Genomic DNA, 16,667 nt, shown 5'->3' with positions numbered 1-16,667 from the left:
CCACCATTCATGTTCATTCAAAAGCAAAGCTAGCGTGACAAGCTACGTATTCAGAGTATTCAGAATGATTGAGCAGGATCTATAGGAAGCCCTCTCCAGGCAGCAGGAGGAGGACTCAGCCGGAAGCCATGGAAAGAGGCAACCAAATGAGACATCTAAAACATTAGCAGCTATAGCAGTCAATGATAAATCTTGCAGCCCGGGTGAAAAGAAGTTCAGAACAATTTTTTAAAAATTTCCCTCAGCCTCTGATCCAAACTATCAAGTTCTCCCATCATGTCTATGTAGAAGAGTTATCAGAAACACAGGGCAAGATGCCTCCCCTTCCCCCCACCAAAACCCATTAAGCAAAGGCATGGATTAAGCAGGAAGAACATGACCTTGTCATTACTGGTCTAAAGCATGCAAAACAGGAGAGAACTCTTTTTGTTCCTTAGTTCAAGAAAAAGCCACCATAGCACCCCCAAAACGAAGGCGTCAACGCTCTTCTGCTAGCTGATATATATACCTTGGTGTTGATGGATGCTGTTGTTCAGCAGGATCTCCATCTCCTCCTCGTCGCTGCCCGCAGAGCATGGCGATGGCGATCCTATACCCGACGCCATGTCCTCTGTTTCGGAGGACAATCCGAGGGCTCAAGAAGCTCCTGCTATCTCGGCGCCTCCTTACTACTAAGGCCAGCAATGGGCTATAGGGAGAGAGAAGGAAAAGAAAGCTTAAAAGTCGCAGCCTTTTTATAAGAAACAGCCAAAAGACAGCCTCTGGATCTCTGGAGAAATGTGGCAGCGGCAAGGAGGGCCAGACAACTAGGTAGCAGCTTGGTCCAAGCACTCATCTCAGAAGGCCTTCAGGCCAATGCCAAATTAATCCGAGTCACCGTCTCATTATTATGAGGATCTTGACAGGCGGCACCGACTTGGGGTTTCCCAGTTTGGTTCCACCTGTATTTTGGACAGACAAAACCTGGGGGTGGGAAACAAAAGCCTGGAGCAACAACCCACCTCCCCTGGGTCAAGAAATGCCTCTTGGTGGCGCCTCTGTGGTCAAAGCTACCATAATTCAAAGCCGCCACCACCACCACCCAGAGAGTTTGTTTCAGCTCCTGGACAAAAAAAGGAAAGGAAAAAAAAAAAAAACGCCCACTCACTAGAAGACGTGCAATGGAAATGCTATAAGAAATGAGGGGCTGGTTTTTTATTTTAATTTTTACAAAGCCCACTCATTCTTCTCTGGATGTCCTGGCGTCTCCTGATGGGCAGTTGGGATTTTAAAATAAAAATAAAATAAAAAGCTAAACTCCCCGTTTTCCTTCTGACGTAAACAGAAATTAAAGTTTTGGACCAGGCTGTAAAACAAAAAGGCGGCTTCGAGGGAAGCTGAGAAACTTGTCGGACCCGTCCCACTCCTCCTAGCTATGGGGAGGGGGGGGGGAGAGGAAAAGACCCAAACTGGGGGGGGGGCTGGGGGGAAATAAAATAAAATAAAAAAGACCCAAACCAGAACATTTATTTTGGGGCTGGCTGAGAAGAGCAGTTATTGAAGGTTGGGGGGGGGGGCGGGCGAGCGCTATGGCAAGGAAGGTCGAGGTTTGGGATGGGGGGGGGTTTCCTCTTGCCACGGGTTGGGGGGGGGACACACTGAAGAGATAATATCCCCACATATATACATACAAGGCACCCCCCTAACACGTGTCTGCGGGGGGGGGCTAATATTCTCCAGGCGCCCCCCAAGAAAGACGAGGGCACCCCACCCCCTTCTCTCCCCCCCCCCCCACCGTGAGGGGCTGTGGGGAGTTGTGTGAGGGGGGGAGAGGGGGCGAGGGGGGGGGCGGGTCGCCCGGGTTGCAGGGCGGCGGTGCCTCGTCCCCCCCCCCCCGCCACCCCAATATCCAGGGCGGTTTCCCTTTCTTCTCTCTCCCCCCCCCCACTCACCCCACAAAAAAAGCCCCCTCTCCGGGCTCCTGCCCCTCTCCCGCCCTCACCCGACTCCGGGCGCCCCGGCTTCTTATTTCTCGACGCCGCTGAAGGGAAAATGGCTCCGGCTCCAGCGCCGCCTCTTAAAGGGGGGGGGGGGGAAAAAAAGCCCCGGCCAAGCCCCGCCCCTCCTCAGCGCTCCCGCCTCCATCCCATAATAAGCCCGCTCCCTTGCCCGGCCCCCCCCCCCGCCACCACCACCACGGCGCCTTGGCGACGGGTCCCACCCCCGTCACCTCAGTAACACACACACACACACAGGCCACCCCTCGACCGAGCCATCCCATAATACTCCCCCGTCCACAAAACTCGGGAGCCCAGCCCTGCATCCCATAATAATCGCCCCCCCACCGCCCCCACCACCGAAGCATCCCATAATAGTCCTTGCGGGGCACCGTCCAGTAATCCGCTCCCCCCCACCACCACCATGCGGAAACATCCCATAATACTCGCCCTTACTCATACATACCACAGTGGCCACCCTTCCCCCCCACCGAGGTATCCCATAATAATCACATTCTCTCCTTGCTCACCCCCCCCTCCTCCTCCTCCCTCCACTTTCCTCCCACAGGCACTGTGTCCCTGCCCTGAGCATCCCATAATAGTCACTACCTTACCCTCATCTCCTTCCCTGGCTCTTCCAGCCCAACCCACAACAATCTCCCCCCCCCCATCACTCACTCACTCCCTGACATATCCCATAATAATCACACACACTCCACTGTTGCCAAGTCTGGCATCCCACAGCAGGCGCACTCCTCCCTGAAATATTCCACGAGAAGCCCCCCTGGCATCCCATAATAGTCCGCACCAGAGACATCCCATAATACCAGCCGCTTCCACCTCTTTCCCCCCCTCCCCCTCCTCAGGCAAGCATCCCATAATAGTCCTCGTCCAGCCAGACATCCCATAATACTGTCAGCAACTCTTAGCCACAGCCGACAATGCTTGCACTTACTGCATCTTCTCTCTCTCTCTCTCCACTCCCTCCCTCCCCCCCCCCGCCTTCCTTCACACAGCCCATAATAATCACCGGCGCACTATTCCTCCCCAAACAGAATGGAAGGAACCCTGCTAAAAGAGTGCGCAGCGCCCAACGCCCCCTCCAGGGGTCTCCTTCCAGCTGCCCCCTAAGAAAACATTTGGCGCGCCTGTTCCCAGTGCGCCCCACTTCCCCCCCAACACCCCCGCCTTCAAAGTGCACAGACCATAATAACCACTGGGGGCATAGGGCCAATGGCACATCCCATAATACTCTGGCAAAGCCTGCCAGGGTTCTCTATTCTTCCTTCAGATGATGCAGACGCTGCACATCCCATAATCTTTCATGCACAGGCGTTGGGAAGTCAGACCCTTACAGTTCTGGCTGCAAGGCCTCTAAGGCAGGATTCCCCTCTCTGCCATTCGCGCAGCATCAGGGTTATTGAGGTGACCTGGCGTATTGGAAAAGAAGGTAACCTTCTGATGCGCAAACCGGCTCGCCAATGCAAACTTTGGTGATCGATTCATGCGCAAACTTCTTCCAAATATTCTTGCCTGTTTTTCGACCGCCCTCTGAAAATTCAGGGCACTTCGGTTTGGGAATGCGGGACTGCTGTCGTGAAAGTTGCGACGGGTCTATCTCATAATGCTACTGTAGCATCATTTTTACAAATGATACCATCTCACTTGTTCTCAGATACCCGTAAAAATCTCATAGATTCATAGAACTGGAAGGGACCTCCATGGTCATCTAGTCCAATCACCTGAGGATGCAGGAAAAGCCGCTTCTGAACCCACATTCCATAAAGGGATCTTCCCTGCAATTGTGCAGTTCTGCGATTTAAGAAAGGTCTGGCGGATGCTCCGTAATGCTATCAGCATACTGACCATTTGCCATAATATTCCTTATCCTAATGTGGTCCTTAATATGCACACAGGGAGCAAGCAACTTGCCAGTATTTCATCTATTGCTGTGCAAGCTGCATTGAAATAAATGGAGACTGTTTGGCAGCAGGGCTTAGTGAATTGCATCTATGACGACTGCATCCGTCCATCCCCTAATTTAACAGTGCACGTTTTTCTTCCTCCGTTATTATGATTGACAATGTTTTTCTTTTTGAATACACAAACTACCGGCAATATACACATCTCATAAGATGCGTATTTATTATTTTATTTATTTATTTATTAAAAAGCATTTCCAAACTGCTTAACGCTTTAAAATTTCTAAGCGGTATACAGAAATGCAACATAAAAACAGAGATATGGCAGTAAAAAGAGAAAAAAAACCTGTATATATATATATATATATTTTAAAAAAACCCCAACAACAACAGACAATTCAGTAGTAACTGTGGGTGTCTCTTAGAAAAATTGTTGTGAAAATCTCTTAGAAAAAGGGAATTTCCATTCATTACATTTGTTATAGCTCTCAGACATAAGAATCAATGTAAGTCACGTGCTACATTTAAACACAACGTACACAGAGGACAAGGGAAGGGAAGGGAGAGGAATGCCAAGTATCAGAGACAAGGTCGCTCTCCTGTAACAAACTTTACAAGCGCAGATCAAAACGTCTATATAAATAAGGCCATAATCTTGATATCACTGGGAGCTTGAGAATTCCATTAATACCAAAGGTGTTTATAAGATCAGAGACAGCTTCACTATTACGGCTATGTATTTACTATAACAGAATACCCATTATATATGCACACTATTGCCTGTGTAAAAATGACAAAAAACTCTGTTTTCTCCTGAGTTTTGGACTGCATGTTTTCAAGCTGCTATCCTAACTGCAAATTTGCACATCTAATTTTATTTGTACACTTAAATTATGCTGATGGGAGAGGTTTAGGATCTGTTTAGGTTTCCTAGGATTTGTTTAGATCTTGCCGACATGATTGATGGAAGTCAAAAATTTGAATAAGATGTAAAAGTATGTTTAGTTACTGTTGAAAATGATACGCTAAACTAATAAAAAATTATATGCAAAAAAGAAAAGAAAAGATCTTGCCGACATGCCTCCCACTAGGGACCCAACATCAAAGTGATGTGTGGGTCCTGCTGGTGTATCCCTGTCACTGATGGAACGACAACGTTAGAAGGATAGGGAAAGTGTGGCATGAGGGATATGTCAGGGAGCAGCAGATATTGTCTAGGGCAGGGGTCAGCAAACTTTTTCAGCAGGGGGCCGGTCTACCATCCCTCAGACCTTGTGGGGACCGGGACTATATTTTGAAATGAGAAAAAAAAAGAATGAATTCCTATGCCCCACGAATAACCCAGAGATGTATTTTAAATAAAAGCACACATTCTACTCATGTAAAAAGACGCTGATTCCCAGACCGTCCACGGGCCGGATTGAGAAGGCTATTGGGTCGGATCTGCGTTTGCCTACGCATGGTCTAGGCTGTGTACACCCTCATGGGTTTATAGCATAAAAAGATAGTTTTTCTCCAACGTAATTGTTTGTGCTCATTCTCAACATGCTGCTTTCAATCTCTATTGATTCTAGCTTCTGGCATGCACAAAGGTGGGTGTGCTCACTTCGTACGTGTTCTAAAAGCGTCCTCTTTGATTAGGTTATATACATGCCTTTTCCTCCCTGCACATGCCCCAGGTGAAGGACGAAGGACGTAGTCACTGTATTTGTTATGTACTGAGTTGAATAGGATCCAAAAGGCAGCAGTCTGATTGGTCCTAGAACAATAGGGTCCAGAATGCAGCAGTATGATTGGTCCGCAGGAGCCACCCAATCCAGCTCCAGGTGGAAGTGAATCCGCAACCTGATTGGCCTGCAGGAGAATCCCAGAATTAGCCAATCACATGCAGCCCATTGTGTAAATAATGTATATAAAGCAGATATTTTGGTGTGAACTTTCATTCCTCACTACTATGAGCTGAATAAAGAGCATGAAATCCACTCTCAAAATACACCCCCATTGGATACAACTCCCATTGCCAGGTCCCTCCCTATACATCAGTTTTCACACAGACACTATACACAATGTATACACAATGTTTTATTCTGGACTCAATCAAGGCTGAGTACTTGCTTCTCTCCCCCCCCCCCCACATGTAGTTTACACACTATTTATTTAGCATAACATTTATGTCCTGCCCTTCCTCCGAAAGGAGTCTTGTTTGATTGCCTACTTTTGCTCCTGAAAAGCACTTACTGAGGAACTTGATTCATTCAAAAAATAAAAGCTGTGTGCGCATGACATTTTATCCTAGCATGAAAGGAAAGTGACTTCTTGTTTCTTGTTTTTTTTGCTAAATGGTACATACACATACCAGGATCTATTGCATATTTTCTGCCCCTGAAAGCCAGTTCTTGAGAAACTGGTTTCATTATAAAAATAGCAGCTTGTTGCAGATTTTACTCCACACCATAAAAGAGCATTTGAATCTCATTCGTTCACTCAGAGATTTCTGGGAACTGTAGTTTATCCCTCACAGAATTACAATCGGGGCGGCATGTCCCATTTCACTGCTCAAGGTGAAACAGGAAGTGCCGCCCGGCTGCTGCTGCCACCACCACCTGTGCTGCCCACCACATTGCCTTCGCCACCAGCAGAGATGCAGTGGTGGCACTGGTGCCAATTTCAGCCAAGAAATGATTTCAGGACAGCTCTCTTGCACTCCACAATATCTCAGGTGATTTTGGCAAGATCTTGCCCGAAATCATTACTGATGCTGGCATGGCTTCTCCACCAGTGGAGGTGGCTGATTGATTGTTTGATTGTTTGATTGATTGATTGATTGATTGATTAGGGCTTCTGCCGCTTGAGGTGGTAGCCTCACACCACTTAATGGCTGCACCAGCCCTGGTATAATGGCTTTATACAGTCTTATTTTAATTTGAAGGATGCAGGTGGCACTATGGCCTAAACCACAGAGCCTAGGACTTGCCGATCAGATGGTCGGAGGTTTGAATCCCCGCGATGGGGTGAGCTCCCGTTGCTTGGTCCCTGCTCCTGCCAACCTAGCAGTTTGAAAGCATGTCAAAGTGCAAGTAGATAAATAGGTACCGCTCTGGCGGGAAGGTAAACGGCGTTTCTGTGCACTGTTCTGGCTTCGCCAGAAGCAGCTTAGTCATGCTGGCCACATGACCCAGAAGCTGTACGTGGCTCCCTCTGCTAGTAAAGCGAGATGAGTGTCGCAACCTGAGAGTATTCTGCGACTGGACCTAATGGTCAGGGGTCCCTTTACCTTTACTATTTAAACTTGTGCTGTGTTGATCTCTCTGAACCGCTGTCCTGTGCCTCTGCACTCACAGTGCCTAGTTTAACATGTCCCCCATTTAATTTTTCTTCATCCAAGGAGGGGGGAGTTTTGTTCTGAACTGGATTCTCCTCAGCTCCTGCCAGTGTTCTTCCTGCCCCTGGCTCACTTCAAAAGCTGCTCTGCCCCCTTTCCAAGGGTCTACAATCTGGTTCCACCCTAGTTTGATTGGCACCTGTCCCTTTTCTACAGGCCTGGCTTATCCCAGATTGTGCTCTAGCACCTAACAAATTCAAACCCTACCTCTCAATACCACCGTCTCACCCGCATATTGAGACCACAAAGCTGCTCCTGGCTGACCAACCCAGTGCCTGGAACCAGTAGCATTTCAGAGGAAGCTACTTTGGATGCCCCAGCTTTGGGGAAGCAAAAATAAGCTGCCCCCTCACATCTTCCTGCTTTGCAATGAAATGCAGGATTCATCCTAACGCAACACATCAGCATATAAAACCCTGCCAGGGAGCTCATTAGTTAAATGAAAGAGTGTGCTTGATGGGGCCACATCTGACCTCATGTTTTGCACACCTAGAGTACACCAGGGGAAAATTTGGCTGATGGGAACTAATGGAGAAAGGGCCCTTTGCACAAGAAAGGAGCACTTTGCACAAAGCCCCAGGACAATTATAGGAAGAGCAAATAGCTAACCGTTGCTTTCTCAGAAGCCTTACAAGTTATCTGCTTTGGGACTCCGTACAAAAGCACTCACGAACAACTCCCCACTCACCTCCCAAAGCAGAGGGTGCTCTAGAATAAAGCAACCTCTGCAAATGGGCAAAGGAGTAGGAGTGGTGTGTATGATAGCTCCCGTACCACGCCTTCCTTCTACAGCTAGTAGCTGTGTCTTGCACACAGAAAAGAGGACCAGGGGCCACCTCCACATGCAGGCCACATTTCTGTTGCCAAATGCCAGGCACTTTACTCCAACCGTTGCTACTGCTTCCCATAAGCTCATGATCCCTTTTGCTTTGCAGGAGCACAGTCCAGCTCCAAGGAGCAGACAGGTTACTGCACACACGCAAGTCCCCTGTGAAACCCGCTAGGAAAGGGTTCAGCAGTCCTGCCTATATTCTCTTGCCTAACAGGAGAAAGGGCATGTGGACCACATCTAGGGGACAGTGTAATAAAAAAAATAAGGAGATATATATATATATATATATATATATATATATATATATATGGTAAAGGTAAAGGTACCCCTGCCCGTACGGGCCAGTCGTGTCTGACTCTAGGGTTTTGCGCCCATCTCACTTAAGAGGCCGGGGGCCAGCGCTGTCCGGAGACACATCCGGGTCACGTGGCCAGCGTGACGAAGCTGCTCTGGCGAGCCAGCACCAGCGCAGCACACGGAAACGCTGTTTACCTTCCCGCTATAAAGCGGTACCTATTTATCTACTTGCACTTAGGGGTGCTTTTGAACTGCTAGGTGGGCAGGAGCTGGGACCGAAAGACGGGAGCTCACCCTGCCGCGGGGATTTGAACCGCCGACCATACGATCGGCAAGTCCTAGGCACTGAGATTTTACCCACAGCACCACCCACGTCCCATATATATATATATATATATATATATATATATATATATATATATAAAATAAATGTTCATAAATGTACCAACCAAGCACGTACTGTACATAGATATGTGGACCACATGTCTGGAGCAGCACAGGAAGACCGTCCTGAAACCATTTTGACTCCCAAACTGACCAAATGTTTTCTCTGCAAGGAGCGAGGGGGTGAGGGAACCTTCCCATTGTCTCAGGAATTGGGTAATTACCATCTCAAAGGAATGGGCAGACTACCAGGAAAGGCAATCAGATAAGGCATTATCAGATAACCTGGCAGACAGGAAAAACAACAACATTCAAATTTCTGTTGTAGACCGCCTTTTCTGTGATGTAGGTAGGATGTTTGTGGGGGGTGGTCTTGAGCTCCAGGAAAGGCAATTTAAAATGTCTATATAAGGGCAGGCACATCTTTGTTCTGGGTCCTCCTCCGTCCTCCTGCGTGTGAGGGGAGCACCCTGTTGCAACAGTCCAATAAAGATCAAACTTACTAGCTGCTTTGCTTCTCAGTATTCTCTGGTTGGCCTCTGTTATTTTCTCCTACTGATAGGGAACCCACTTAAGAACTCTATACGGGATCTTGGATACCCCATAAGGGAAGAAGGGCAGAATTTGTTTACAACAGACAGCACTCTTTCTGCACCAAGAGGCTGTGCTGCAGCTGCTAACCACTGGTCATGACTGTCCTTCTCTCTCTCTCTCTCTCTCAGCTCCCCAGAGAGGACAGTTCCCAGTGACCAGTGTGGTTCCAGCTGTTCCCTGAGGAATTGCCAACCTCGCATCCTAGAGGGCCCTGTACCTTCTGAAATCTTCTGGACAGACAGCTACGTATTGTCATACTCCGCAGCCTTTCACAGAACTTTCAAGGGCACCGGACAGCTGCTGGGACAAGGCACTCTTGGGCAAACCTGTTAATCTGTCCTGCTTTGAGAGCTATCTCCCTCTCTGTTCAATAAAAGCTTCTACTTTCTTATCTGGTATTGTTCTTCGCCAATTGTTCTTTGTTATCTAGGGATTTCTCCCCACCCCACTGGGCCACAGCTAGCACGGCATGGGACTCTTGGTTCTGGGATATAGGGCTGGGTCTGGCAGCTGGTGGAGAACAAATGCCCCACGAGATACCCTTGGGGTTCAAAGCTGCCTTCTATGTTTCCCATACTCGTGCTATGAACTCCAATGTTTGGGATCCCCTCCATAACTTTTGTAGGGTTTGGTAGTCATTCTGTAATGAACACCCAGAAATCCAGTGTTGTCCAATTCACTCCAAACCTGTGCCAATGTTTCCTAGCCGTTTTGTAGGGTTTTGTAGCATGAACCCCGCAATTTGTAGTGCCCCCTCCAGCTGAGTAATTGATACTCAAACTGGGGGTCCTAGGTATCTTCTAGAAACCCAACATAAAACTCAGTGAGTTAATGGAGCTGGTTGCGGTAAGACTGCAATTGAGGCTTCCCTGATTACTTAACCAAATGCATCTCTTTCTCTGCCTTGCAAAGGGCTCCTTCTGCTCCTCAGATGTTTTGCTGTCAGAGGGACTTGAATCCTTGTCCCAAGGAGGCATGGGTGCGCAGCTCTCCTCCCACAGGAACTACCTGTGTAGAATCATAGAGCTGGAAGGGACCCTGAGGATCATCTAGTCATAGAATCATAGAATCATAGAGTTGGAAGAGACCACAAGGGCCATTGAGTCCAACCCCCTGCCAAGCAGGAAACACCATCAGAGCACTCCTGACATATGGTTGTCAAGCCTCTGCTTAAAGACCTCCAAAGAAGGAGACTCCACCACACACCTTGGCAGCAAATTCCACTGTCGAACAGCTCTTACTGTCAGGAAGTTCTTCCTAATGTTTAGGTGGAATCTTCTTTCTTGTAGTTTGGAGCCATTGCTCCGTGTCCGTTTCTCTGGAGCAGCAGAAAACAACCTTTCTCCCTCCTCTATGTGACATCCTTTTATATATTTGAACATGGCTATCATATCACCCCTTAACCTCCTCTTCTCCAGGCTAAACATGCCCAGCTCCCTTAGCCGTTCCTCATAAGGCATCGTTTCCAGGCCTTTGACCATTTTGGTTGCCCTCCTCTGGACACGTTCCAGTTTCTCAGTGTCCTTCTTGAACTGTGGTGCCCAGAACTGGACACAGTACGCCAGGTGAGGTCTGACCAGAGCAGAATACAGTGGCACTATTACTTCCCTTGATCTAGATGCTATACAGCCCAGAATTGCATTGGCTTTTTTAGTTGCTGCGTCACACTGCAACCCCCCGCAATGCAGGAATCTTTCTCCCAACACGGGGCTCTGCTAACCCAGAAATAGTACCTCGGGTTAAGAACTTTGCTTCAGGATGAGAACAGAAATTGTGCGGCGGCGGCGCAGCAGCAGCAGCGGGAGGCCCGATTAGCTAAATCTTTCTCCCAACACGGGGCTCAAACCCACGACCCTGAGATTAAGAGCCTCACGCTCTACCTGAATGTTCTGCTACAGCAGCTGACCTTCCTTTCCTCTGTGCTGTACAGTTAAAAGCATGATTCTTAGCAGTGTGCGAGCGGTATAAGGGGAATCCCAATTTCTGCGTGCAGGGAGGAAATCTGATTCTGCAAAGGTCTCGTGCAAGATGAATGAAAGCTTCCTGTTTGCAGGAAAGCCAGAAAGCAGGAACAGAGCACCAGAGCACCTATCCAGTTGTGATTCCCAACACCTTGCATACTGCTTTCCAACACTGAAGGCAGAACACAACCACCATGGCTAGTGGCCATCAATAGCCTAATTCTCCATGGTTTGATCAGTGGTGAGCCGGTCAGCTTGGAAGTGCAGGAGCAACCCATTAGCTACTCCAAAGGAGAGTCCAAAAATCCAGGTAGCTGTGTAAAGAAATTTTAATACAAAAACGAAGGAAGAATGACTACCTTTAGAAAGTCCAAACAGACCATCTTGGTGACCTCTTATGGTGTTTCTTTGCAAAGAACACATACATAATAATGGGTTACAGATGCTTCAGGTTACAGACTCTGCTAACCCAGAAATAGGACCTCGGGTTAAGAACTTTGCTTCAGGATGAGAACAGAAATTGTGCGGCGGCGGCGCAGCAGCAGCGGGAGGCCCGATTAGCTAAAGTGGTCCCTCAGGTTAAGAACAGTTTCAGGTTAAGAACGGACCTCCAGAACAAATTAACTTCTTAACCTGAGGTACCACTGTACTTTATCCTTCATTTGTCATAGTGTCGGCTGCACTTTTGCACACATCATCTGCAATGACTTCACTGTCCAGTTTTCAGACCGGCAGAAATAGACTCCTGCCTATGGAAGTCCCTGCCACAATTAATGAATCAGTCTTTGAACTACTGCAAGACAGTTTGTTGTTTTCACATGCAGTAGAGTTCTTCAGGTTTCACAGCCCTCTCTCATAGTCTAGATCTCTGAGGGTGCAATCCTATGCATATTCCCCTAAAAATGACTCCTACTTCTACCTAATAAAGGTAAAGGTAAAGGTACCCCTGACCATTAGGTCCAGTCATGACTGACTCAGGGATTGCGGCGCTCATCTCGCTTTATTGGCCAAGGGAGCCAGCGTACAGCTTCCGGGTCATGTGACCAGCATGACTAAGCCGCTTCTGGTGAACCAGAACAACACACGGAAGCGCCGTTTACCTTCCCGCCGGAGAGGTACCTATTTATCTACTTGCACTTGATGTGCTTTCGAACTGCTAGGTGGGCAGGAGCTGGGGCTGTGCAACGGGAGCTCACCCCGTCGTGGGGATTTGAACTGCCGACTTTCTGATCGGCAAGCCCTAGGCTCTGTGGTTTAACCCACAGCGCCACCCACGTCCTACTTCTACCTAATAATAAGTCCTAAATAGGTGAATAGACCTACATAGGAATGATCTATGTGAGGGATATAGCACAACTATTTACCAAAGATAGTCTCTATTTTCTAGTGCCTGTCCCTGGTAAATCACTGTTCACTGTTCTTTTGGAGAATTTTTTTTTGGGGGGGTACACAGTGTATTTTTTTCAGGGCTATACTTCTGATTTAACTCTGTGGGGCTGCATCTTGATTCTTCTTATGCATGTATTTAAATGTGCACCCATACCCACAAATAAACAGAGCATTGCTTCCCCTCTGCCGTCACCCATAACTGCCTTTCCAGACAGTAGGTGTGTCTTAAAGCACATTTATGCAAATTCACAGGAACAGAATGGACTGCTCCCCCATAACACCCTGGTCTTGACGAATCTGACCTTGCTTGTTATGAAATAATTGCAGTGCAGATAAATTGTGGGATGTAAACATTCTATCGCATATTTTTATCTTTCGGTGTTATGATCAACTGTTTATGATCGGTCGATTTACTGATTAGCAAACCTTTTAAAGGACTAAGAAAGTGTCCCTGATTAATCTCACTGCAATACACACATTTATGAAAACTGCAGGTGGCAAGCCCCATCTTAACAGAGGAAATGGATCTTCAAGGACTATGCTTGCTACACCGCTTGTGTTGTAAAAATAAAAAGGTGCTTCAGAAATATTGGTTTTAGCCCCTGTGCAAATTTAATCAATAGATTAATTATTATTATTATGATAATTGATTAATTATATGAGTTTTAGTCGATTAACTAATTAATCATTCATTGATTAATTCCCAACTCACAAAATTAATAATCTATTACATTATGTTCTCTTACACAATATCTCAAAACAGGCACCTGTATCCAAGTATTTTTAATATGCAAATTAAGTTTTAATCAATTCGTTGGTTTAAAAATGCAGATGATTAACAAATCATTGATTGGCAGCCCCAATGCAACACCTGTTTCTCGTGTGTGTGTGTGTGTGTGTGTGTTTGTGTGTGTTCTTGTGCTGGAGTTACGTTATAATGCAAGAATATACATACATTCCTCAACAAAGATTTCTTATGGGGTGGGATGGAATCACAGAATGGTAAAGATGTGTAGAAAGTTGCATCATTCATCACTACTTTTTAAATAAAGCATGTATCCTTCATTTTTACCCAGAAAAAGAGATTCTTGTCACAGACAATATCCAACCGTTGTCTATGACACTTGCCACAACTGCATCCCATACATCAGTCATGATCAAATTGAATGTGTGAACTCACAGAAGGCCATTTCCCAGGTGCACAATATATGAGTTTTCGTATTGATCATTTTATAGCATGAGAAATGTGTCATAGTTGTTCTGTTACTGCAAGGTGGTCCAAATGTCTTTGCCTTCATTGCTATGAAAAAAAAAAGTATTTTCCTATCAGCATTCTGTTGCTGGAAAAATGCAACCTCCCCCCCCCCCCCATTCTGCTAATCTTCCCACCCACCTCAGTGCACCTGTTGGGATGGTAGATTGTCCAATGTGGTTGCAAAACTGTAGTTGTGTACACATTATTGTTTGCTCCGGCTCTGAGCACACTCTCATCACTGGTGCTTGAAGCTTCTTTCTTCTTTGATGATCACTTGTAACCAAGCAAGATTGTCTTCCATAAACATGGTTTTAACAGTGAGTCCGTAAGCGACTGTGGAGGCCACTTCTGGATCCACATGTCCTTCCACAGTGGGGACATTGGTTTCCGGGCGGGAGCTGATCACGGTGTGGATTTGCCAAGCGTGCCTTCCTCCTAGCACGTTTCTCCCTTGCGTCCTGAGTTCAAGTGTCTTCAAAGCCCATGACACCTTTGGTAAAGGCTGCTCTCCAACTGGAGCGCTCGGAGGCCAGTGTTTCCCAGTTGTCAGTGCTTATACTACATTTTTTTAGATTTGCCTGGAGACAGTCTTTAAACCTCTTTTGTTGACCACCAGCATTAAAGGTAAAGGTACCCCTGCCCGTACGGGCCAGTTGTGTCCGACTCTAGGGTTGTGTGCCCATCTCACTTAAGAGGCCGGGGGCCAGCGCTGTCCGAAGACACTTCCGGGTCACGTGGCCAGCGTGACGAAGCTGCTCTGGCGAGCCAGCACCAGCGCAGCATACGGAAACGCTGTTTACCTTCCCGCTATAACGCGGTACCTATTTATCTACTTGCACTTAGGGGTGCTTTTGAACTGCTAGGTGGGCAGGAGCAGGGACTGAAAGATGGGAGCTCACCCCGCCGCAGGGATTCGAACCGCCAACCATACGATCGGCAAGTCCTAGGCACTGAGGTTTTACCCACAGCGCCACTCGTGTCCCTTTTACCACCAGCTTTAAGTTCAGAATAGCTATGTACCGCACACATGGCATTGGCCCCAAACCATCTGCACCCTTTAGCTTCTGGAGAAACGCTCCTGTTGGATGCGCTTTCCCTTACGCCAGCTCCCCCCACCCCCCGATTAGAAAACAGAATCTGTGGTTAAGCTGAGGTGTATTCTTTGGAGACAGAGGTTGAGCATGCGCAGATGACAGCTTCAATGAATGGGAGGTCCAGAGCAGGGAAACAAATCGGATAACGTGCCTTGGGTGAAGACGTGATCTTCCTCTCTCTGGGGCGTACAGGGATGTAAGAAAGCAACTGGGAACGCAGCAGGGGGAAATTCTGACCTTGCTGCTGTTTCAAACCATTAATGTGTCTATGTCCCCAGTGGCACAACAGGTCAGTGCACCTGGCTGTTAACCAGAAGTGGTTTGAGGCTACCCAGGGACAGCTAGCTGTGAGCAGGATTGCAGCATTGCAGAGGGTTGGACTAGATGACTCTCAGGGTCCCTCCCCACTCTACAATTCTATAATATAGCCTATGTTAAAAGAATTTGAAGGTCTTATATATATAAAGTAAATGTTCATAAATGTGCCAAGCAAGCACATACAGAAATGTATAAACCACATGTAATGGTTCTAGGGGTTGCTTGTGCGTAAGCCGGTGCCAACACCTGGCTGGGTTGCCTGAGTGAACCTTTTCTGTCCGGACAGCCACTCACCCGTGGCTGTCTCAATCGCTGGCAGAATCCGTCACTGGGCGTTTCTTGAACTTCTTCCAGCAAAGAAACTCTTTGATGCCTAATCTCTGCCTACTCTCCCTGTGCGGAAGCCTCCTGCGCAGGGAGGGTGTGGGCAGCGGAGGACCCTTACTCTCCCCGCTGGTCCCCGGCAAGGAGTCAAGGGACCGCCTCGCCGATTCCCCCATCTGCCCCCCTTCTCCACTGGTGCTGATTCTCTTCCCCAGAAGATGGGCTGCCTCTCCCCATCCCGGGACGCTCTCTGGAATCCCTCTGGAGCTTGCTCTCTCCCTCTGGCACTGATGGCAGTTCCCTGACACCACATGTCTGAAACCTCACAGAAAAAGTCCTGAAACCATTTGTCTCTTCCAATTTTTTTTTTCGTGAAAATATCTCTCATTTATCCAATGAGAGCCTTTGTCCAATAGCCACTTTTTAAATTCCTGCTCAAAAAATCCCTTGATGCGAATCATGCAGGCAACTTCATTCACTTGGGTGACTGCTGTCCGCCCAGACAGCTGTGTGATGAGTTCCTTCACTTCATTTTCAAGGGCCCAAATATCGCCTTCAATCTTTCTGATGACCGTCATCTTCCTGCACCCTCTGAAGGTAGTATCTGCGTAAACTGGGATATTGTGCATTCGCGACCTCCTTACAAAATAAGGAAGGTCAGGAGGTGGGCTCCATCCAAAAGGGGTGGGATAACTGTCATGTTTTGGGGGTACTGGTACTTGGGAGAGAGGTATAAGTCTCTCCACAAACCTATATTCATTAGTAGATTCAATAATCCCTGGATATTTCTGTTCTGCAGAGCTGGCTTCTGCTGAAGCTTGCCTCGTATGAGCTGCCGCCAGGAGTCGCTGCCGCCATCCTCCCAGCAACGGCCCCTTCCGCAGCCAGCCCAACTCTGGCCAAGGCGAAAGCCAAAGTCGCCATCTTGGGAGATTGTCT

At 47.7% G+C, this 16,667-nt stretch overlaps 1 protein-coding gene and 1 pseudogene across 4 annotated transcripts in view; both read right to left on the bottom strand.

Annotated features, from left to right (window-relative positions):
* Positions 1-2,118, bottom strand: part of CHD4 (chromodomain helicase DNA binding protein 4) — a 27,749-nt gene extending 25,631 nt beyond the window's left edge. For all 3 annotated transcript variants that reach the window (XM_079960213.1, XM_079960214.1, XM_079960215.1), the window contains exons 1-2: positions 1,982-2,118; positions 509-688 (exon numbers count right to left, since the gene is read on the bottom strand). In XM_079960213.1, coding sequence (XP_079816339.1) covers positions 509-605 — 97 coding nt within the window. In that variant the 5' untranslated portion in view covers positions 606-688; positions 1,982-2,118. The remainder of the gene's footprint in view (positions 1-508; positions 689-1,981) is intronic.
* LOC307206118 (large ribosomal subunit protein mL49 pseudogene) lies at positions 874-16,667 on the bottom strand (annotated as a pseudogene). Its single transcript has 2 exons — positions 16,132-16,667; positions 874-941 (listed from the first exon to the last, which is right to left on the bottom strand). The product of its transcript is annotated as a large ribosomal subunit protein mL49 pseudogene (transcript).

This window comes from Podarcis cretensis (genome assembly GCF_951804945.1).
Source record: "Podarcis cretensis genome assembly, chromosome: 17".
Classification (NCBI taxonomy): Eukaryota; Metazoa; Chordata; class Lepidosauria; order Squamata; family Lacertidae; genus Podarcis; species Podarcis cretensis.
This window is presented reverse-complemented; position numbering and strand designations above follow the sequence as displayed.